Source organism: Molossus molossus, unplaced genomic scaffold, assembly GCF_014108415.1.
Source record: "Molossus molossus isolate mMolMol1 unplaced genomic scaffold, mMolMol1.p scaffold_m16_p_7, whole genome shotgun sequence".
NCBI lineage: Eukaryota > Metazoa > Chordata > Mammalia > Chiroptera > Molossidae > Molossus > Molossus molossus.
The window spans coordinates 13,454,134-13,475,392 of record NW_023425401.1 but is presented as its reverse complement, the minus strand read 5'-3'; the positions used below and the strand labels follow the sequence as shown (position 1 = coordinate 13,475,392).

At 49.4% G+C, this 21,259-nt stretch overlaps 4 protein-coding genes across 8 annotated transcripts in view; all 4 read right to left on the bottom strand.

Annotated features, from left to right (window-relative positions):
* Positions 1 to 21,259, bottom strand: part of HOXA3 (homeobox A3) — a 45,261-nt gene that overhangs the window by 19,978 nt on the left and 4,024 nt on the right. For 3 of the 5 annotated variants that reach the window (XM_036246436.1, XM_036246435.1, XM_036246438.1), the window contains exon 2: positions 12,732 to 12,835. The gene's annotated coding sequence lies outside the window, so the exon portion shown is untranslated. Of the gene's footprint in view, positions 1 to 12,731; positions 12,889 to 21,259 lie in introns of those variants that run through there. The other 2 variants (XM_036246437.1, XM_036246439.1) reach the window with 1 other exon arrangement.
* On the bottom strand, positions 1,141 to 3,380 carry HOXA4 (homeobox A4). Its single transcript, XM_036246445.1, has 2 exons — positions 2,735 to 3,380; positions 1,141 to 2,181 (listed from the first exon to the last, which is right to left on the bottom strand). The coding sequence occupies exons 1-2, from the start codon at positions 3,360 to 3,362 to the stop codon at positions 1,829 to 1,831; spliced, it is 981 nt and encodes a 326-aa protein (XP_036102338.1). The 5' UTR covers positions 3,363 to 3,380; the 3' UTR covers positions 1,141 to 1,828.
* HOXA5 (homeobox A5) lies at positions 13,690 to 16,611 on the bottom strand. The gene is made up of 2 exons (XM_036246444.1): positions 15,717 to 16,611; positions 13,690 to 14,737 (listed from the first exon to the last, which is right to left on the bottom strand). Exons 1-2 carry the CDS (start codon positions 16,609 to 16,611, stop codon positions 14,487 to 14,489), a joined length of 1,146 nt encoding a protein of 381 aa, XP_036102337.1. The 3' UTR covers positions 13,690 to 14,486.
* HOXA6 (homeobox A6) lies at positions 18,071 to 20,451 on the bottom strand. The gene is made up of 2 exons (XM_036246446.1): positions 19,991 to 20,451; positions 18,071 to 18,575 (listed from the first exon to the last, which is right to left on the bottom strand). The coding sequence occupies exons 1-2, from the start codon at positions 20,430 to 20,432 to the stop codon at positions 18,316 to 18,318; spliced, it is 702 nt and encodes a 233-aa protein (XP_036102339.1). The 5' UTR covers positions 20,433 to 20,451; the 3' UTR covers positions 18,071 to 18,315.

Here is a 21,259-nt window from a genome sequence, read left to right as displayed (position 1 = left end):
CCCTTGCCTATATTACACACAGGCGGTAGGAGTAACAGCACTGACCACTGGCTAAGAGTTCACAACTATTGGAAAAATGTGTTTAAAACTCCTCTGTTATTGCAGAGGTAGGTGAGCACCCCCTCCCACCTCTGCTAAAATTACTACGTTAACTAAAAATTGCCCTCATTCAAGCCCAAGTAACAATTTAAATATTCTGGGGCTAGTGTATGTTGGTGTTTTGTATTTTGACCCTTCAGTGACAATCGAGTCTAAATTCTCTTGACCGATTTGTAAATCAGTAAACAAATACTAGGGTTATAGAGATTGGGAAGTGGATTTTATTTTCAACGTTTTGAATCTAGATCTCTAGGTTGGGCAGAAAAGTCTGGGAGCATTTGAGAAAAGTGACCCTAGTTTAGAGTTTGGCTTTCTTCCAGTACTGAATACTCCCAGGTCTACCTTGCTTGGGGTGCAATTTGAGGTATCATTATTATTATTTTTTTTTCTCAGAAGAAACTTGGGAGGATGTACTGGGAAAATTCAGTTTATTTTTAAAGCTCTTGCTTCAAAAAGAAAAGAAAAAAGCAAACAAAAAAAAAAATTCCCAAACTGTAGTTAGTGAAAAGAACCTTAAAAGCAGTGAAGAAACAAAAAGCAATCTCAACCCTTTGCACAAACTATTTGTTATCTCCCGGGAAACAGGCAGATTAAGTGTGAAGGTGCCATAAATACCAGAGGGACCACTTCTTTCCAAGTGTGCTCAGAGTTCAGTGAGTAGAGCAGCTGCAGAAACTCCTGGGCCCACAGCACTGCACGGTTTCACCTTTCATTGCAGGGAAGGACACGTTTCTATGCCTTACAGAGACTTGAAGCCTGAAAGCCTGGCCAAGTTTGGGAAGAAGAGGAGCCCTCTCAGAGCTCAAGAGCCTTCATGCTCTTTGGAACTTTTCCCACAGTGGGTCAAACTTGACAAGAGTTCAGCTCAAGTTGAACACACACAAATTATATGAGCAGTAAGAATGCAAGTGAATACAACTCAAGCCATCTATAAGATTTTCACATGCAAGGTCAAGCACTTCAATCCAGAGCACTTCTTTTTAACAATTAAAAGTAGGAAACACACAAATGTGTTTTAGAACTTTAATGTTTTTTTTTAACAGTTTATTCTTAGCAATGGCTTTCTATGTAGCCACACCACAATTTGTACAGTTGCACATGGGTCTAAATGCACTCCCCTGTCCCCAACGGTTGTGCCTTGGAATAAGACAACAATAGCTCTACAACACTATTTTAAATAAATGCAAGGAAGGGAAACTATGATGTCACATCTACCATCAAGGTCTATACATTTTGAGAATTAAATAACCTTGTGAAGTCCACAATGTCTACTCATTTATTCAGTTCAAGACAAGCTTGTATGAGCTGCCTTAATGAGAGGAGGGGGTGTAAGGAAAGTGGGAAAGGGTCTGTTTTCTTCTGCTTGCAACAAATATACATATACATGTCCCCAGTCAGCATGGGGTGTCCAGCGGACTTCAGCCGTCTCAAAAACATTTGATGCCAAACGGTCCTTCTCAGGTACCCAAACCTGGCAGCCTTCTTTAGGCCAGCAGGTTGTTCCACCAGCCAGCATCCTGGTCATTGTCCTCTCTTGGGTAGCAACCAGCACACACTCTTACCACGATAATGTCGTCTTCTTCTTTTATTTTTTTATAATACTTTTCATCAAGTTGGGGTTTGTTTTGGGGTCTGTTATGGTCCAGATGGAGAGGGGTGGATGGGGAAGGGGGTAGAAGAGAGGAGAAAAGTAGGTGAGGGAAAGAAACTGGTCTAGATCTCAAGAAGATTATATGGAGGAGGGAATGGGTGTGGAGGCACCCTGGTGGGGATGGGGGTGGGGATGCGGGTGTGGGCTCTGAGTCTGTGCTTTCCCTGGCAGGCCTGTTGAGGCTGAGGCCGAGTTGGAGGATCGCATCTTAGTGTTGGGCAGTTTGTGATCTTTCTTCCACTTCATCCTCCGGTTCTGAAACCAGATCTTGACCTGGCGCTCAGACAAGCAAAGCGTGTGGGCGATCTCGATGCGGCGCCGCCGGGTCAGGTAGCGGTTAAAGTGGAACTCCTTCTCCAGCTCCAAGACCTGCTGCCGGGTGTAGGCGGTTCGAGAGCGCTTGGGCTCTCCTCCGTTATAACTGGGGTTGACTGAAAGCCCATAACCCCAAGGAGGAAAGCCAAGGAGGAGGGAGTGGAAAGAGAGGGAAAGGAGGAGGAGAGATAAGGTGGGGTGGGGAAGAGCAATTGGACATCATCATTATATAATAACCTGACACCAAGTTCACGCAAGATACATAAAACGGCAAAGAAAATGTTTCACAGGCTATTGACAACGGGAAACACCCGAGAGCCATAAAGAATGGTGCTGGGCCTTGGGGCTGAAGAAAAGCTTCAAAGACACATGGCCTGAAGCCTCTGCCAGGGCAATTAAATTTATGGGGGCTATAATTACTGCCCTAACAGTTTGGCGTCTCGTAAATCTCCCGATAAAGGGACCCTGGGTACAAAAGGGTTCTCACATTGGGATCAGGCGGCTGGCTGGCGCGCACACACCCATATCCCACTGTAGCTTGGGCCAGATGGGGGCTCCCCTCCCGAGGCCTCTCTCCCCTCGTCCTCTCCTTCTGACCCCCACCCAGACCCTCAAACTCCGGCCAGGCTCCAGCCCACCCTCTCGCGCCTCCCCAGCGGCGCCACGTACCGGCGCTGACATGGATCTTCTTCATCCAGGGGTACACCACGGGCTCCTTGCCCTTCAGGCCCGGAGGGCTCTTGTCAGCCAGGAGCAGCGGGCACGCGGGGGCGCTGCCCCCTGACGGGACGCCCGGGGTAGCGGGAGCCGCCTCGCAGCGCCGCGCGGGCGCCGGGGGCGCCGCGCGATGATGCGGGGGAGGCGGCGGCGGGGGCTGCCGGCCGGGCGGCAGGACATGGCCCGCGTGCAGGCCGTGCGCTGGACCCTTGGCGTGCGCTGGGGGCTGCTCGGGCTGCGGTGGCCGCCCGGGGCTGGCGCCGCCGCGGTAGCCATAAGGGTAGGCGGCGTCGGCAGCACCGTGCGCAGGGTAGAGCGCGGCCGCAGGGTAGGAAGGTTCGCGGGCGGCCCGCGGCGCGTAGTAGGAGGCGGGGGGCTCGCGGCTGCCGCCCGCGTGGGGGAGCTGGGGCTGCTGCGGCGGCAGGTGCTGGGCCGCGGGCGCTGGGGGCTGCTGGTAGCTGGAGCCCCCGCCCGGGCCGCCGTCTCCGCCGCCCGGGCCGCTGTGCTGCGCGTACTCCTCGAAGGGAGGGAACTTGGGCTCGATGTAGTTGGAGTTTATCAAAAACGAGCTCATGGTCATTAATTTGTGAAGTGCAAAAATACTAATTTTTCTCGCGTTGTCGTTTTTCTGGGCTCGCCGAGGCCCCTCCCCCTCCTGCCTCGCTTCCCATCCCCCCTTTCCTCCGCTCCCTTCCCCTCCCCCGCTGTCAAGCGCTCACCCCTCCCCCTCCCGCCGCCGCCAATGCCACCAAAGTTCGCGCCGCTCCTCCCCCGCCCGCGCCCTCCCCGCCCCGAACCCGCACGTGACCCGACCCCGCCAATGGGAGCGCCGCGCGCGCGGACCCGGATCAGGAAGCGCGCGGGAGGTGATGGATGCTGCTGTCGGGTCTCCGGCGGAGGGAGGGAGCTGGCGCTTCGGTACCCCAACCCCGCCCCCAACTCTGTGTCCCTCTGGGAATTAGGGACCCTCCAGGCTTCAGGTCCTCCGGGACGCCCAGGCCATGCCCTCTGAGTGCACTACTCCTGGCCTAGGCCTCGGGGCAACCGGGTGCCCGCGGCCCAGCGCTGACCTCGGGCCCAGCCTAGCCTGGCCTGCGGTCCTCCAAGGTTCGAGGCCGGCTGGGGGAGGGAATGGTGTTGGGACCAAGGAAGTATTCTCGTTTTAATCTTGGCCCCGGAATAAAACGAATGAAGCCAATAGACCCATTTTTTTCGCCAGCTGATTCCCTTTCCCACCTGGCTCGCCGCCTCCGCGTCGGAGTACCCAGCTTTGAGAAGCCCATCAGGAGCCGCAGAGGGTGGGTGGGTGAGCAGCTGAGAGAAATCGGCCTGAAAATGTAAAGCTAGGCCATGCAAGTATAGCCGGGTGGGCACTTTTCATTTTGTCTTCCTTTTAGAGACAGAATCTTTTTTTTCCCTCTAAGAAAAATCAGAACCTTCTCATAGCATCTCATTTGGTGGATTAAACAGTCTTGCATTTACGAGGTGCGATTGTGGGAGGAAAGGTGGTCCAAGGGTGTGGGACTGGAAGGAAGCGGCGCTTCCACTAGAGCTTTGAAACCAACAACTACTTATTTCAGAACAATTCCTAAACAAAACCAAGCTACGGATAGAATGCACTTTGCCCAGTCTGATTGCTGACGGATCTTTTCCCGCTAGGAATTTTGTTTTGTATTTTGGATACTGCTCTCTAAGACTGAATCTCATGGTAAAGTTCTATTTACAGGATGGTCTATAACACTGGATTGCTGAAAATTAGCATATTAACGATTATAGTAGCTCTGGAAAGGGGGAGAGAGAACCGTTGCTTGCCATTTGGTAATTGAAATTTGATGGGTAAACTAATTACACCATTATTAACAAATAAATTACTATTAATTCTACCTAATGTTGATCTTTAAAGTAAATACTGATGCCTTACTCGAATTGTGTGCTTTCTCTTTCCTTTTCTGAATAATAGACAATCCTAGATCCTCTACTTTTCAGCCTAGACTAAAGCACTACAGACTAGAATAGTCGCCATTTAAAAAAATATGTTCATATTGGCATGTAAAGCAGGGATTTTTCAGCTGGTGCACCTTATTTGATTTTTTTCAAAGAGCAGTATAAACAGCCTTCTCACAACTGAGTCTGGAAGGCAGACAAGGAAAGTTATAGCCTAAGCCTGGAGACACTTCAAAAGGAATGTCAATTCTATCTTCATTTATATCAGTTACTCATATGAGTTACTAAATGCTGGAATATCCATTTGATGGATAGTCATTTAATGCTTAGCCACATAAAGCCTATTATATGGGACTAATCTTTAAACTAATTTAGGAAAAGAGGTTTAAAAGGGGATCATGTTAGCTTTTTAACTGGAATCACCCTGAAGTGGTACAAAGAGGTTTTCCACATTGGCTGTGTGTCTGTGAAGAGTGCTGTCCATCGACGTGGGGCACCCTGAATATTTTTTTAAATGAAATCTGAGCCACAGGCAAATCAATGCTGAGTGTAATCTTCAGACATCCTCTCTAGATTTGGGGGAAATCTAGCCTGTGATACAGCTGCCTAAATCAATATCTCTCTACAGTAAGAACAATAATATATACATATATACTCAATATGTAATCTGAATAATATATACAGACTGTAATTTACAAAACTGGGCTTTGTAAGCTTCAGGGAGGAAAAAAACATGACAAGGAAATTTTGCCTTCATTCTCATGTCATCAGCCTTGAGTACTAGGGTTTTAACCATGTTTGTTTAATATTATTTACAGACACTAAAACACAAAATTCATGTTGTTTAGCCTCAGAACCTTCCACCAGGTTTCTATTTTAAAGTATTAACAAGGCATGGGCAGTGTTTTGTATATGGTTAGCCTAAACGAGTTAACTGCGCCTGTGTTTCATATGGTTCTATTACTTTAGGAAGATGGGCTTAAACAGAATCCCCCAAGGCCTGTAACTTGTCTTTGTGGTTCCTATCATAAACACAAATGGAGCCAGGACCACCAAGTGTTATCTCACACACCGACATTTTGACATTTTACTGCAAGATTTATGGCTGTAATAAACAATCTCAGTACCTTTTCTGATCCTTCCACAATCTCTCTGTGCAAGCCACAGCATCATTCCACTGAATCAAATAATCTTTTGAAAAACATTAAAAAAAATCTTGCCTTTACATAAGATCCAAGACACCAAAGTAAAGCCAGAAAGAAACTAACTCAATTAATAAATAAACTGAAGTTTACCAGCAGCATCTAGCTCAAGAAAAACGGGATGCTCTGAAATGGAGCAGAGAGGGAGTGTGCTAATCTCCCCATACCAACTGGCTCCAGTCCCAATCAGGGTGAAAGCGTTGTCCTTTTCTTGGGAAACTGGTAAGCACATTTGCTTATTTCCATGTGCAGGGATAACATATATTCCCAACAAAAGCTTTCTTAAAATCCCACTAAGTGAAATAACTTTTCACCATGTCCTCGAATCCCAGATGGAGAAGGAGAGCGAAGGGAGTCCAAGGGAGAGAGAGAACGAGAGGAAGACAGTGTTTGTAGCCTAGTTTGAATCTGATTTGAATCATTTTGAATATATTTGGAATAGCCTTCCCTCTTGAATGCAACCCTGTCCGGAGATTCAAAGTGACCGAACAGTGACACCATGTGCATTTTGTTTCTTATTAATCTTACACATTGACAGTCTTTGTTAAATCACAAGGCGCGCCCTTCACCAGCCGACATTTTCATATTTGTTAGACGCGCTGACCTGAAGTTCACCTCGGCCTTGGACTTTGCGCTTCTAAAAGGTCTATACAGTGTCTTTTAGAGAGCAGAGTCTTTGCCCAGGTCACTCCTTCTCCGGAAAACCAAGGGGGGAGAAAGCAAAGGAAATGTAAACGTTATGGAATGTATTGACTGTATTTGTCCTTTGTTCTTTAGAGCAAGAGTCCCCCAGACTGACTGTTCTCTATCTGAAGCACATCTCTGGAGTATTCATAGGAATGGCTGAATTTCAGAATGCCTGATAGTGGCATTTGATGACTTTCCCCCATGTATACTAGGCATTTTTAAGAAGCAATACTTTATCAGCCATTTGACCGATTAATTGTTTGGGGGTAATTTCCTTGCAGTAGTTTATAGTAATGAACACAACACGACCCAGGAATAAAGATTGAAATTTATACTTGCATTATATATGAATTTTCACTAGGATTGATTATGAGGCCTAAAAATCAAAATCCTTCAAGTAAAAAAGTACATACTCTAAAAGCATTAACTTTTTCAGGTACCTTTTTCTTTTACTTTAGAGAGCAGCTAAGAGTTGTCTATGATTATTGAAGCTGACATGTTTCTAAGGCATGAAACATTTTAAACCAATAAGTTTTAAAACAATAAGTTTTTCTCAAAGAGACACATAATTGTCTTGGTGAGTAACAGTAGGAGTTTCAGCTTTCTTCATTTTGCTAGCCCAGATGTGGTGAAGTGTTCACTGCTGTAACAGCAATCCCCACAGTTGTTCCCTTTCTTGTTTTCATCTGGCACACCCCCATTTGGCTTCAAGCTCTTGGCCAGAGTGAAAACTTTACACATCCAACAGTGGAAGCAATCTGATTACTTCCAGGAAGGCACTGTTTGGGAAATGTTTACCACTGACTGTACCTGGCACCAGCAAATCCAATCAACCAGAATATACTGGGATGATCTTAAACATCCCTGCAAGAGTCAATATTCTGAGTAGTTGAATTAATTTACCTCTGTAGTTAAAAAGAAAAACCTAGAAAAAAATTTCATCTTTCTCTTCTCTGCTTCCCTACAATGGTTACTTAACTATCGATACATGGTAAAGGAAAACATGTCCCTCAGAAAATAGATTCTAATGGCACCAACACTTACAGCTAATATAGGTGCATAAAAAATAAAATATTGCTTAGCTCTACAGTTGCAACTCACACATGAGGCATGGTTCCAGTCGGCTTCCTTAACACACTGTTCCCTTCTTTTCCACTCTCCCACACTTCCTCCTTAGCATGCTTCCCCTCTGTTTAGCTTTTATTCCAAATGTGTTTTTAAAGAGTATTTTCTGGAGAATAGAAGTCTCTCAAGGTGCTCTAGCATTTGTGGATTCTTACCTTCCTGATCAAATGGCATATTCTTTACAGTTTAGCTATTCGCTTATAGATTGTAGCATTTCTCTTACATTCAATGGAGGGTTAACAATAAGCATAATGAAAAATTTCCAACAACAGGAACATTTTCATGGTTCCAATAAGCATGTTCTCACTGGTGGAGGGGTAGAGGAATCCTGTCTCTTTGGGGGAGGGTTTCGGTTTCCTTCCTCCCCTTCTCAGCTGTAAGAACTCTTCGCATTTAGTGGGTGGCAGTTTCAGGAAAAGCATTTTCTGCTTGAAAATTGCAAAGAATGCATTTTGTAAGAAGTGCGTGTATTTGCCCTTGTTCTCACACACTTTAGGAATCATTATAGGTACTAAAAAGAAAGAGATGGCAAATCAAAATCACTGTTTTCAAATAAAGGAAGTTTCCTGCCGGTTCTCTTGCCTTTGAAGGTACCACGGAGCATTGGAAAGTTGCTACATTATTTCTTAAAGGTCCACTGATGAGTTTTGAGGTTTTATATTTTGTGACACACCCGCAGACTCCTGGTTCTCCAACATCCAAGGTGTTGGTTTTTCAGTAATCTAAGCCTATTTACCTGCTGCTATTCCCTCAGAATGGGAGCGATAATTCAAGATGAAATACAGCATGTATTACTCTTGAAAAGAGGAATTTTCTATCCTTTTCTCCATAATTGAGGTCATTCAACCACTAGGGTTCACCTGGAGTCCATACCGTGATACACGCGTCACTCCAAGCCATTTTATCTTTTGTGCTGATAGTCAAGATCGCAGCTCTAACATTGACATCAAACTCTGTCTGGGCAGATGACTAAGAGTGCTGCACAACGTAAACTTTTGACCCTCAACTTTTTGACCTGCAGTTGCAACGCACTAACCACAAAGATATACAAAGCTGTGCCTTTTCTTTCAGGGGGAAGGCCCCCCTCCCAGGATCTCAGAGACGCCCTACTTCTGCCACAGCCTTTTAGAATAAGAAGGTGCACTGGATATTTTTGTGTTTGTGACTGTATTTCCTGTCAAATCAGCCTCCTACCTCTTTTTATCAGCACTTAAAATAGGAAAGAGATTATTTTGAAATCACTTATCATTACATTTATAAGGAAAATTGGGGGTAGGGCGGGGGAGCCTCACAAATAGCAAAAGAAAAAAGAAGATGCGGGAAAGCAGGTAATGGAAGTTGGAGACATTTTTTTCTTAATTTAGAAATAAAGACGCAGCCCTAATTGTTGGGCGAGCTGGCCCAGGCCAGCAAGTTGACTGTGAACTTGTACTAAAGCGTGCTCTGCTGGCGATTCCTGGGGTGTGCAGATTTATCTTCTCTGCATTTACTTAACCCGGCAGTGAACTGCGCGGGCGTCATTTGTTAGGTGATGACAGACTTCACCTCTAGCAAGGGCTGCTTCACAAAATCGCAATAATTACCCAATAACCTCCATAACAAATATTATTATTGAAAAGATTGGTTTGTGGGAAGGGGAAATGGTGAGAGAAGGAAGCTTTCTTTGTGCAAAACACCAAACAAAACTAACCTAGGCAAATCTTCCAGTTCTAGGGCTTTGAATGGCTAAGACTCAGGCGCCCCACTCCTATGTGGGCGGGAGCCTAGGTTGACCCCCTTAGCCCTGTCTGGAAGCCCCATTTATAGTTTTGTCATTGACTAGAAAGAAATTCTGCCCTAGAAACCAAAGGGTCTACATAGAGCCACACCGTTCTGCACTCTCCATGGTGGGCAAACCTCGAACAGACTCCCAAGCTAAGGCAGGGAGAGGCTTTGAAGGGTACCTTTTAAGCTAAAAGGATTGTTTTCCTCTTTAATAGCCCATCTTTAAGGATGTGATTTGCTCTCCCTTCACTAATTGTTTGGATATAGTACTCTTCACATCTCAACAAATGAACATGACTCCATTTCTGGTAGAAAATTCTGTCTTGCTCTCCCAGAGCCGCCAACAATGAAGCTGGGGGGAAAGAGCAGAAGAAAGAGAATCTTGGCATAATGTTGTGAAATTAGACCATGGAAACCCTAACAAACCCCTAAGTGAGTGTGACCAGAAGCTTCCTATTATATTTATAGTTCAGGAAATATTGTCTCTTCTGCTTGTAGAAACAAACGGGGCCCTGTACATTTCGGACACCTTCTCCTTTTACAAGACAAGGAACACAGACAGACACTTCTGCCACCGGCTGGGGCTGGATGTCTTCATAAAGCTCTCAATGACAGATATTTTCTTTCTAAGTAAGTTTCTCTGTAAAAACAACTCAAAAGAATGCACAAGAAGAAGTAACTTATCTACAAAATGAGCAGATAACCAGCCATCCTCTTTACTGTGCTTCCTGTGAAAATAGGAAGAAAGGAAAAAAAAATTCCTCCAGTAATGCTCACATAGGTCTGACTGGATGCTATATTTTTTAAAAAGTCACTCAACTCCATGTGAGTTGGCCTGCTCCTTAAACTTTAAAGTTTTATGAAGATTACAACAGACAGAAATTAGCAAGCTGACAATATTTATAGCCTCTAATTCTTTTAAATCATGGGAAAGTTTCTCTATATTGTGTGATGCTGGATATAGGTCCAACAGCCTTTGTGCCTATTCCCACATCCCAGGGTGGGATGTGGCCACGGAGGTGGTGTGGCCACTTCCTCCAGGCAAGTTACTCAAGTGAATCTGCCAGCAGCCCTACCACTCTTTCTTTCTTTCTTTCTTTCTTTTTTTTTTTTGCTACTAATTTTAGTCACCAAGAAATCACTCAAGCAAGATCACCAAATGAGCAACTAAAATAAAACCTTCACCCAGTATTTTCCAATAAAGAGCCCAAAACTCTGAGCAGCAAAACAAAGACTCTAGAATTCTTACAGACACTTAAAATAATAAAACAGGACCCAAAGAGAGTTTCTATTCTGGTTTCTGCCAAGGTGCAGACACATTTTCCTGAGTACTGAAATAGCAATGTTCACTTTAACAGGTTACAAAAAATGACTTCAGGGATCTGCCTTGCCACTCACTATTCAAGAGAAGTGGGATGTGTGTGGGGGTTTCAATTTTGCAGAAAACTCCCCAGATTTTGCTTTCTGGACCTCTGACTTTGGAAACATCTGTTGGGCTAATGTTGAGTGTAAGTGGCCTCTGCACAATAAAGTATGTTGAAATTCCAAATCTGTACTTTAAACTTTTTCACTATAAGCACTTGGTAAATATCTTTACCAATTAGCACTTGCATAAAACTACCCAGTTCCTAAGGAGAACATCATTTGGAGACATAAGATCCCATTTTCTGTTTCATTTCTAAGTTGGAGAATTTGGCTGAATTTTTCAGATGGGATAGGGGGAAATTCGCTAGGTCCCATGTGGATACCCATCCAGAGAAATCCCCGGGACAGGCCACAGTGTCCCCAGTCCCGCTTTGCCACTGAAGAATGTGGGGGGTTGGGGCCAGAGGGGGTGGCTGAGGCCACGCTGGAATTGTACCCAGGAAAAATTTATTTCACCTTACTTCACCCGTTGGTGCAATATTGGGGACTGTTTTGGAAATCATAGATTATGTAAATTTCCTGGGATCAAACAGAAAGAGCAGCTAACAAAAGAAAGGCGGAAATCTCCTACTGACAAACGACCAATTTCTTCCCTCAACTACCCTTTATGACGTGTCAGGGAAAACAACCTAATGGCTCTGGGGACTTTTAAGTTGGGTGTTGAAGACATCTCGATTTCCCCCCAAACTTTAGGGCACAGTTTGGAAGAATTCCCCCTGTATGATGAGGGGGAGTGAATTTCTCTAATCTTTAAGTGTAATCTAGGGGGACGCCTAAATTGCCTTTTGAGGGTCCTGTGCATAGATGTTTTAATTCTACAAAAGAGGAGAGAAAAAGGAAAGAAGAGAGGGAGAAGAAAGGCAAGCCGGAAGAAAAGAAAGGGCTTTTACTCCTTTCATTTAGCCTGGGGATTCAAAGACTAAAGTTAAATCCGGCCATAAAGTTTATTGCTTCAGACTCACAGGCGGGTGAGAACAGTCCCACTGAAATAAAAAGAACGTGCAGGCCAGCAAGGTTCAGGGCCTGGTCCGGGGTGCGGGGGAGGGGGTGGTGAGCGCTCCCCCCAGGTGGGGACCCGCGGTCCCCAGCGTCCCGTCCGCGCTAAGGTCCTGGTCTCGGCCTGGCAACCCAGGAGCCCAGCCTGGAGGTGCGGCCCGCGCCTCACCGACCTCTGCCATCCTCCGACTCTTTCGAGCCAGGCCTGAAACCCGGCCCCGAAGGCCGCCGCCTCAATTCAGTGCTGCCAAATGACCCAGGCCCCGCGAAGACATATTGCCACAGCCCCACAAGGAATCCCGCCAGAGTCCGCCTCGGCCCTGGCGGGGCCTTTCTTTCAAACTCCCAAGCTCGGAGCGGCTCTCGGCGCCCGCAGCCCTCGCCCCGCTGGCTCCCAGCCCCCACCCTAGGGCTCCGCGACACCTCACCCCCCAGGAACCCGGGCCCACCAGCCCAGAATGGGGGGCGGCCCAGCCAAGTCTCCACACAGAGGCCCATGCGCACACAAAAATCATCTTTTTGCACGCCAGCGAGAGCAGCGGAAGTCATTAACATCCGCGGTGGTGCAGCAATTAAAGTTAGGCCTGGGATGCGGCGCGGCCACAGGCGCTGTTCACCGTGGTGGCTCCGCAGAGCAGGCTCCTGGCCCTCCTCAGGGGCAGAGGAAAACTTTGCGCTCCCCTTTTGAATTCAGAGGTAACCTCGGACATAGGAACCAGAGACACAGAAAAGAGAGAGAGAGAAAGATCCAGGGAGAAAGTTTTAGAGTACAAATAAACTTGAAAGTGCTCAGGAGGCGAGCTTACCTTAACTCGAAGGGAGCCATTTTTCAGAGAGTTTTGAGAACTTGTGGTTTGGACACTTCTGGACCTAAAATTGACAATTTGAATGACCAGGCAGCACACGTAGCCTGCAAAAGAGTCAAATGGAGTCCAGCGTCAGTGAGATTATATGTTATGTGGTATATAATGTTGGATGTCAACTCCCCAAAACCATAAAACTTACTTTAATGGCCCCACGTGACGTTTTATAGCCAGTGAGCCGATCTGTCTGTGCTATGGATGATTTTACGATCTAATTCATAGACAAAACCCTATTCATTTGGCACCCAAATGTCATATAGCCGGAACTGGGGCTTATAAAGTTTACTGTTTTATAACTTTTAAAAGGAAAGACGGCATCAGTGTAAGCAGTCGGTAAATGTGCAAATCTCTAGTTGCGCTTTAGCTGCTCTGAGGAGTTTCCCAATCGAGCTAGGATGGGGTAAGTACCTTCCATTTGTAGCAAATTAATTGTAGCAAAAGAAGCCAACTGGGTTCAGGGTGAGGAGTGGGAAGGGGTGCCTGGGTGGGTTAGGGGCAGAGAGTTTGGGGGCCACAACTTGGCATAGCAGCCTCTTCAAGTGGAGGCCCAGGATGGTCTTAGGAAACAGGCAGCATCTGAGTGGGCCCCGTGGGCCGCTAACAAAGCCCTGGGCTTTTCCTCCTTTCTCTCTCTTCCTCTTTTTGTACCCAGCAAGTTAACTTGGTTTCCTCATAGATGGGCAGGTTGGACTCAGGCTTTGGAAGCACCTACAGCTTTTCCACCTTTTGCCCTGAACTTTCTGAAAGGTCAGAGTTAGGGAGGCTGCGGGTCAGGGTGTGGGTCTGAGGTCTCCTTGCACAGGCAGGCTGCTCAGGTAGCCTCAGACTCACCAGCCTGCAGGACTGGACAGACAGAAGAGCAGAAAGAGCCGCTCACTATTTGGCACAAACCAGACCAAGAGAACTTACAATAGAAAGTTTATTTTTTGTTTCCAGTCAGTATTTTTTTCCTTAAAAACAAATACAAAAAAAAAAAAAAAAAAAAAAAAAAGCTGATCACAGTTTGCTTAAACAGCCAGACTTGGACAATATTTGTAACTTTGTTCACAAAAACATACATCACTGAAGCTGCGCTTATAAGAGCCACTTCCAGAGTTCGTGCAAAGGGTCCTACAAAGGCACGCAGGGACACACCGCTTGGAGTCACAGTTTTCGTCACAGAGTCACTAGTCACTACACGTCAAACAAGTTAAGTTGTGTCTCATCAAGTCACCTCTACAACAGCATTAATTACACAAGGAATATAGGTAGTTTGAATAAAAATATCTTTAACAGCTTGGAGCTATTGAGACAGGAACACTTCCACTCACATGCACAGTTAAACAACTGGAGTGCAACACACAACATTGGCACTAAACGAGGTCGAAGGGGAACTTTTTTGTGTGTTTTTTTTTTCTCTTTTCTTTTTTGTTATAGTTACTTCAAGTAACACAGCTTGCTTCATATAAATAAGTTAAAACATCTATTTTTTTTTTTTTCAAGACAAAGCCATTCAGGACAAAGAGATGAACAGAAAGCAGATCTACTTATACAGGCGCTATAATGGCAATAAACAGGCTCATGATTAAAAGATGAATTAGGGCAACGAGAACAGGGCTTCTTCACAGAAGGAACACAAGGGAGTTTCAGAAAGTCACCTTAGTACTGACACTACGCGGGATCCGCTAATACTGCTCAGTACTTTAAACGCTCAAATACTCAGGGGCGGAAGGCCCCTCCCGCCGCCGCCATGCTCATGCTTTTCAGCTTATTATCTTTTTTCCACTTCATTCTCCGGTTTTGGAACCAGATTTTAATTTGTCTCTCGGAGAGGCAAAGAGCATGTGCTATTTCAATCCTTCTTCGGCGGGTCAGGTAGCGATTGAAGTGGAACTCCTTCTCCAGCTCCAGGGTCTGGTAGCGCGTGTAGGCCGTCCGAGCCCTTTTGCCTTCAGGGCCGCCTATGTTGTCTGCAACAGAAAAGTCAGCGGTTTAGCCACCAACTCCTCAGCCCCTGGCCACCAAAGTCTGCCAGCTGGACGAGCCAGGGTCCTGAGCAGGGAATAGGGAAGGAAAGCTCAACAAGTCCTCTCTTCGCCCCCCTGCCCCCCCCCCCGAATTTCCTTCCCTCTTCCTTTCTAGAAAGAAAACAATACGATTTGGACTCTGGGAACAATCGGCCCATCCGAGGCTGGAACTGCGTCCTGGAGGGTCTCCCGGCTTTCTCCCAGCCCTCTCCTGCCCTCTGGCCCTGCTCCTGGTGCCCCGAGGCGGGGACTCAGCCCTTCCAAGCTACCCACCGCTCAGAAACCCACCAACACAAGGCCCTTTTCTGAGCGCCCAAGTGGCCTCCAGGTCACCCTCCCTTAAAGTTCCAGCCCCGAGAGCTGCCTCCTGTTCCAGCCTGCACGCTTGGGGCTCCTGCTTTCTTTTTCTTCCCTTTCCTTTCCTGCTCTTCCTCCTGCCCCCAAACTTCAGAGTCCCGCCGGCTCTCGCCTGGATTATTTCCACCCCCCAAGCCCCTTTTTGGGGGCTCTAATTAGTAACGCTGTTTCCCCAGCGTAGCCCTCCTCATAAATTATCCGTCCTGACAAGCCCGATTCACAGCCCCTACTGCCATCCTCTACCTCTCTGCGCCTTACTCGGCTGGCCTGACCCGGGAGCGCGTTCCGAGGCGCTGGGGTTCGACATAGGTTTTCTCCTTCCTCCCCCTTTCAACGTCTAAACTTGCCAACCAGCGCCCCCCCCCCCCCTTACGAACGCAAGGGCGCTGCAAAGAAGAAAAGGAGGATGGAGGAAGGCAGGGAAGGAGACCGGCGGGGAGAGGCTCCACAGGGCTAGGAGAGACGAGACCAGGAGAGAGACGGGGAGAGAGGGAGGTAAAGGACAGAGGGAGACGGAGAGCCGCGTCCCCGCGGCCGCGTGGATTTAGAAAAAGGCTGGCTTTACCATGACTTATGTGTAGCTTGCGCATCCAAGGGTAGATCTGGGGTTGGGCAGGCGGCGCCGGGCTCGGCTCGCTCTGCGCGCTCGCCTGCTCGCTGCTGGCGGGGGCGTCCTCCTCGGCTCCCGACGCCGTGCCAACCCCCTCTCTGCTGCTGATGTGGGTGCTGCCGGCGTTGGCCGAGGCGCCGCTGGAGTTGCCCAGGGAGTTTTTCCCGCCGTGGTGGCTGTCGCTGCCGGGCGAGGGGGCCACGGCAGAGCAGGGCAGCGGGTCGGGCGGAGGCGAGTGCGTGGACGTGGCCGGCTGGCTGTACCTGGGCTCGGCGGGCGCCGCGCTGGCGCCGGCCGCGTAGCTGCGGGCGCGTTCCCCGGAGCCAAAGTGGCCGGAGCCCGAGCGGCCGACGCTGAGATCCATGCCATTGTAGCCGTAGCCGTACCTGCCGGAGTGCATGCTCGCCGAGTCCCTGAATTGCTCGCTCACGGAACTATGATCTCCATAATTATGCAACTGGTAGTCCGGGCCATTTGGATAGCGACCGCAAAATGAGTTTACAAAATAAGAGCTCATTTGTTTTTTGATATGTGTGCTTGATTTGTGGCTCGCGGTCGTTTGTGCGTCTATAGCACCCTTGCACAATTTATGATGAATTATGGAAATGACTGGGACATGTACTTGGTTCCCTCCTACGTAGGCACCCAAATATGGGGTACGACTTCGAATCACGTGCTTTTGTTGTCCAGTCGTAAATCCTGCCTGATGACCTCTAGAGGTAAACTCGTGCACTAATGGGGGAGTTGGGTGGAGGCGAGAGGGGTGGCGCGCGTGCCCCAGGCGCGTGCCCGCTGCCCGCTGCCACCGTTCAGTCGGACTCGAGCGCCACCCGCTGGAGGCGCGGCTCATCGCTCCGCTTCCGACCTGGGGCTGCAAGGGCCGGGGTCGAATTGAGGTTACAGCCCATTATGGCAAAATTATTGCATTTCCCTCGCAGTTCCATTAGGATGTACCAATTGTGAGGCCGTCAGCTGCCGATCGCGTGCCCGGCGAGGATGCAGAGGACTGGGGGGAGATGGTGACTTGGATTTTATTTACAACAACTTTATTTCCCCGCTGTGCAGCCCCTCTTATTTTTGTGTCGAGGTTGGGGTCGGTTCTGCCCGTCGTGCCGGCAGCTCTAAAAATTGAAAATACAGATATCACCTTCGGGAAAGAGGGGAGGCCATTTAGCCAATTGGAGAAATAAATCCTGCCCGCAGCAGCAGCTACAATTACGGCTCTGTTTTTTCGAGCGCATGAGGGACAGTATCCCTGCCGCTCTTAAATGACAGGCGTCTATTAAAGATAGCTTTTGTGTAGTGTTTCTCCGAGGCGAGGTCAAACTCCATACACTTTTATAACCAGATTCGATTTTTCTTTCGTGTAAATATAGTTTTCGTGTCATTAGTTTGCTTTCTGATTTGCTTTAAGTATCCAGCCTGGGGAATCTTCACCACTGGGTCCTTTTCCTGGAGCCAGTCGGGCACCAAGTCGGAGGGGTTCTAGGTGAACCCAGCGAGTGGGCCCAGGCTCCCCGCAGCCACAGAAGCTGCTTGGGGGCTGGGGATTCGTGGGCCGAGTTATTAGGGTCTTGCTTAGACCTCCAGGAGTAAAATGAAGGCGCTAATGGAAGCATTTCGTGGCAGTGCCTAGCATCTCCGTAGTTATTTTCCTGGGTTCTGAAAGATGAAAGTAAATCACAAATATAGCTGAAAGGCAAGGGAGGGTTTCCCCGCTAGAGGCCCGGCGTCGCAGGCGCCCCTGGCAGGCTTGGAAACCATGACTCTTGCCGCTCCCACGGCCCTGGGCCCCCTCCGTAGGTCCGGAACGCTGCTGTGGTGGCAGCGCCAGCACTGTCGGAGGCGGGGAGCTGGAATCCGGAGCCTGGAGCCTTCAAGTGCCCAGTCGCTCTCGAGCTGTAAAGTTCCACCCGCGCCCAGGTTGACTGGGCTCGGCTGAGACTGCTTCTCTTCCACGGACGGTTGCGCGGGCCGAGAGACTTGGCTCTCTCTGGGCCCCCTTTGTTCCTCGAGCTTCTTCCTGTCTGGGGGTGGGGGCTGGGAGGCCACCGCAGTGCTGGGGCCCCAACCTTTAGGCCCCCTCTTTGCAGTGGCCCGAGTCGATTTGGTGGTGCCCTTCGGGACTTGGTGGCAAGGGACCGAGGCCAAAACGCCCAGACACCAAAAGAGGCTCGGTCCCGGGGTTCTTTCCTCTCCAGCAACCTCGCGTCCCTGCTCAGGGGCATGCAGAGGCGCCAGCACAAGAGTCAGGGACAAATTTGGGGCGCGCCCTAGCATCCAGAGCGGGTTTGGGCAGCCTTGGAGAGTGGGACTGTATGCAGTGCACCCCGCTCCACCGCTGGGATTGGCTGTGTGTGGGGGGTTGTTTTTTGTTGTTGTTGTTGTTGTTTGAAAGAAATAAATGCTCAGGCTTTTGCAAAGCTCCTGGCTCCCCTGAAGCAGCATATGCCCCCAGGATGGTAGCAGGCAGGGAGAAAAGTTGGGGAGCAGGCGAAGGCAAGGGGGCAAACCGAGGGAGGTTGTGCCGTTGGCCTGGTCCCTGCCCAGGCGTCTACTCGCCCGCCTTTGCCTCAGCTTCCTCCCCGCTGGGCTGTGTGGAATTGATGAGTTTATTTTCCTTTTTCCACTTCATGCGGCGGTTCTGGAACCAGATCTTGATCTGGCGCTCGGTGAGGCAGAGCGCGTTGGCGATCTCGATGCGGCGGCGCCGGGTCAGGTAGCGGTTGAAGTGGAACTCCTTCTCCAGCTCCAGCGTCTGATAGCGAGTGTAGGTCTGGCGGCCTCGGCGCCCGTGATTGCCGTACACAGCACCTGCGGGCAGAAAAGGCCAGGCGCCGGTGAGCCAGGATCCGGGCAGCTGAGCAAGTCAACCGGGCACCCGTGCCCGGGTCTCTGGGTTGGAAACCACCCGCCTCCACTCTAACCTCTCCCACTACGTCGTGGGCCAAAAGCCTTCTGGATGGGAGAAGATTATTTTATACCAAGCGAGATGTTTTCCACCTAAAACGACTTGGGGTGGGAAGTTATTGTTTTTGAAAAATCTGCTCTGTAAGAAACCCATTACAAGCAAAATAATATAAGGAGCATTCTTAATTCGAGGTGCTTAAGTCATATTTTATGGGAGTACAGTGTGTGTATGTCTGGGAGTGGGGATGTGTAACCCTATGAGTAGGGTAGACACACTGAATCCACATATGGATTTCTAAGACGTTACTGTGGCCAGCCATCTCAGGACTCAATACACTATTTGGGAAGGTAAAAATCGTCAGCTTTCTCAAATCTTTGCAAAATCCCCCAGATTGTATGGCCCTTCTAAGAAGTGCAGAGTTTCCTTGAAAAAACAAGTGGATTTTAAAGCAAAACATTGTAAGTTTTAAAATTCGCATTAGGCACTGTCCTGCTCCAAGGATTCCCTGTGAAGTCTTGGGGAGACTAGGGGCAAAGAGATGGGGCTATGGGCCACCTGGGGTTCCTAGAAATGTAGAACTGTGATGGGCTATTTGTTCTTGTGCCAAAGAGGCCCATGGGTGGGGGCTCCCTCCAAGCTGGGTGTCTGAGATACCCGCAGGATCTCAGAAGGAGGCAGAAGTTGGCTGTAAGTGAGCAGTTGAGTGGAAGGGGGAGGAGGGGAGGGAGGAGAGAGAAGAAATACTGCAGCTGGGGATGTGGCCCTCCAAGGCTTTGGGGTAACCCTGGAAGACACCAAATAAGTGTCTCTATCTATATGAGTTTCTGAAAGGCAGAAAGGAGAGGGGTTGGGAGGTAAAGGGGAATTATTAGTGATGGGTGCAGAAGGCTATCTCGGTTTGGGAATCTGAGCAGGGTGTTACCAGGATGTAGTATGGGCAGGAGCTCCCTCCAATCCAGCCTGCCTCTCTCTTTAGGTTGTCCCTGTCTCTCAGGTCTCACCTAACAAGGCAATGACCCCCCCCACACACACACACACATGGGCTCCCCTAAGGTGTCACCTTACATGGACACTAGTGTCCTGCCTTCACTCTGCCACAGCTTCATTGCTCCATTGGGAATGGGTTGGGTTTTTTTAATCTCTTGGTTTTGAAAGCCAAAGAAACTTTGTTCATTCTTTCCTCCTGTCTTTCTATTGCCTCTTTCGACTTTCTCTGTCTCTTCCTTCCTTCCTTCTTTCCCTGCCTCCTTCCCTCTCTCCTTCCAATCTCTTGGGCGGGGAGGTGGGGGTTGGGGGGTGCTGCAGGGAAATGCCTTACCCGCACAGGAGTTCATCCGCTGCATCCAGGGGTAAACAGGACTCGTGTACTTCCGGTCGGTGCCTTCATCATGGAGGGCTTTGCCCTGCACGCTGCTGCTGTCGGGTTTGTACTGCTGCTCGGGAGAAAAGTGCAGGTAGTCCCCAGGGCCCCTCTGCTTGCCACTGCCTGAGGGCGAGGCGCCACTGAGGTCCTTATCAGAATAGAAACACGAGGCCCCGTACTCGTAGGACGCCCGATTGCAGGCCAGGACCGAGTTGGACTGTTGGTAGAAACAAGGTGAGGTGTACGTCTTGTCCGGGAGGCTCGACGCCCCATACGAGGCCGGGAAGGGCCTCAGCGCCTCATAGCCGGCCGGGTAGAGGGGCAGCTGGCCCAAGAAGGAGTCCTGGCCGCTGGGCAGGCTCCCGGGGAAAGTGGGATTCACAAAATAGGAACTCATTTGCGCGCCCCTCTGCAGGACTGTGATTTGTTGTGTATTAGTACATCTGGCTATAACTATTAGTAGTCATCGAACTGGTTTGTTTCTGGATGGCCGAACGCCAAAAGCGACAGCAGCAAATCGCACCAGCTGACGCGGCAGCGGCCAATGGGAGCGAGCGCCGGAGCCCGCTCCCCGGGGACCGCGGCGACCGAGGCAGCAAAGTTACAAACAGCCCCCAGCCCGCCCGCCCGCCGCCCTCCCGGCAGATTAATGGGCGCGCACAGCCGGCCGGCCCGGCTCCCTTCCCGACGCCAGCGGCGGGCACGGCCCAGGAAGGGGTGTGTGGATCAGGCCGGGGTATGGGTGTCCGGGCCACCGCCAGGCCCCGTCAGGCCCGCTCTTTCCTCCTCCCCCTTTTGCCTTGTTGGGTTTTGCTAGTGTTTTTCTCCTAACAGGAAACCTGACAGCCCCGCTCCCGGAGGGGCGGTGACAAGGATGGCTTTGCTCTCTGCGGCCTGCCCTCTCCGCAGGGCCCTGAGTTTGCCCCTCCCCCTGCACTCCCCTACCCTTGGGTGCGGGTTTCGGAGCTAGGGAAGGGTTCTGACAAACCAGGCCTGAGATCCTTGCTCCGCACTCCTGCGCCTTAGGAATCGTTGCATCCCCTCTTCCTCTCTTTCCCCACTCTAATCAAGGGCTTGGGCCTGCCAGCCGCAGAGGGCCAAAGGCTCACCTGGAGCTGACCAGGACACAGCCAAAGGTTGTCTCTTACCCCGCCAGCCCTCTCCTCCCACATAAAACTTGTCTTCTTTAAATCCCTACTCCCTCCCCTCCAATAGCCAGCGACT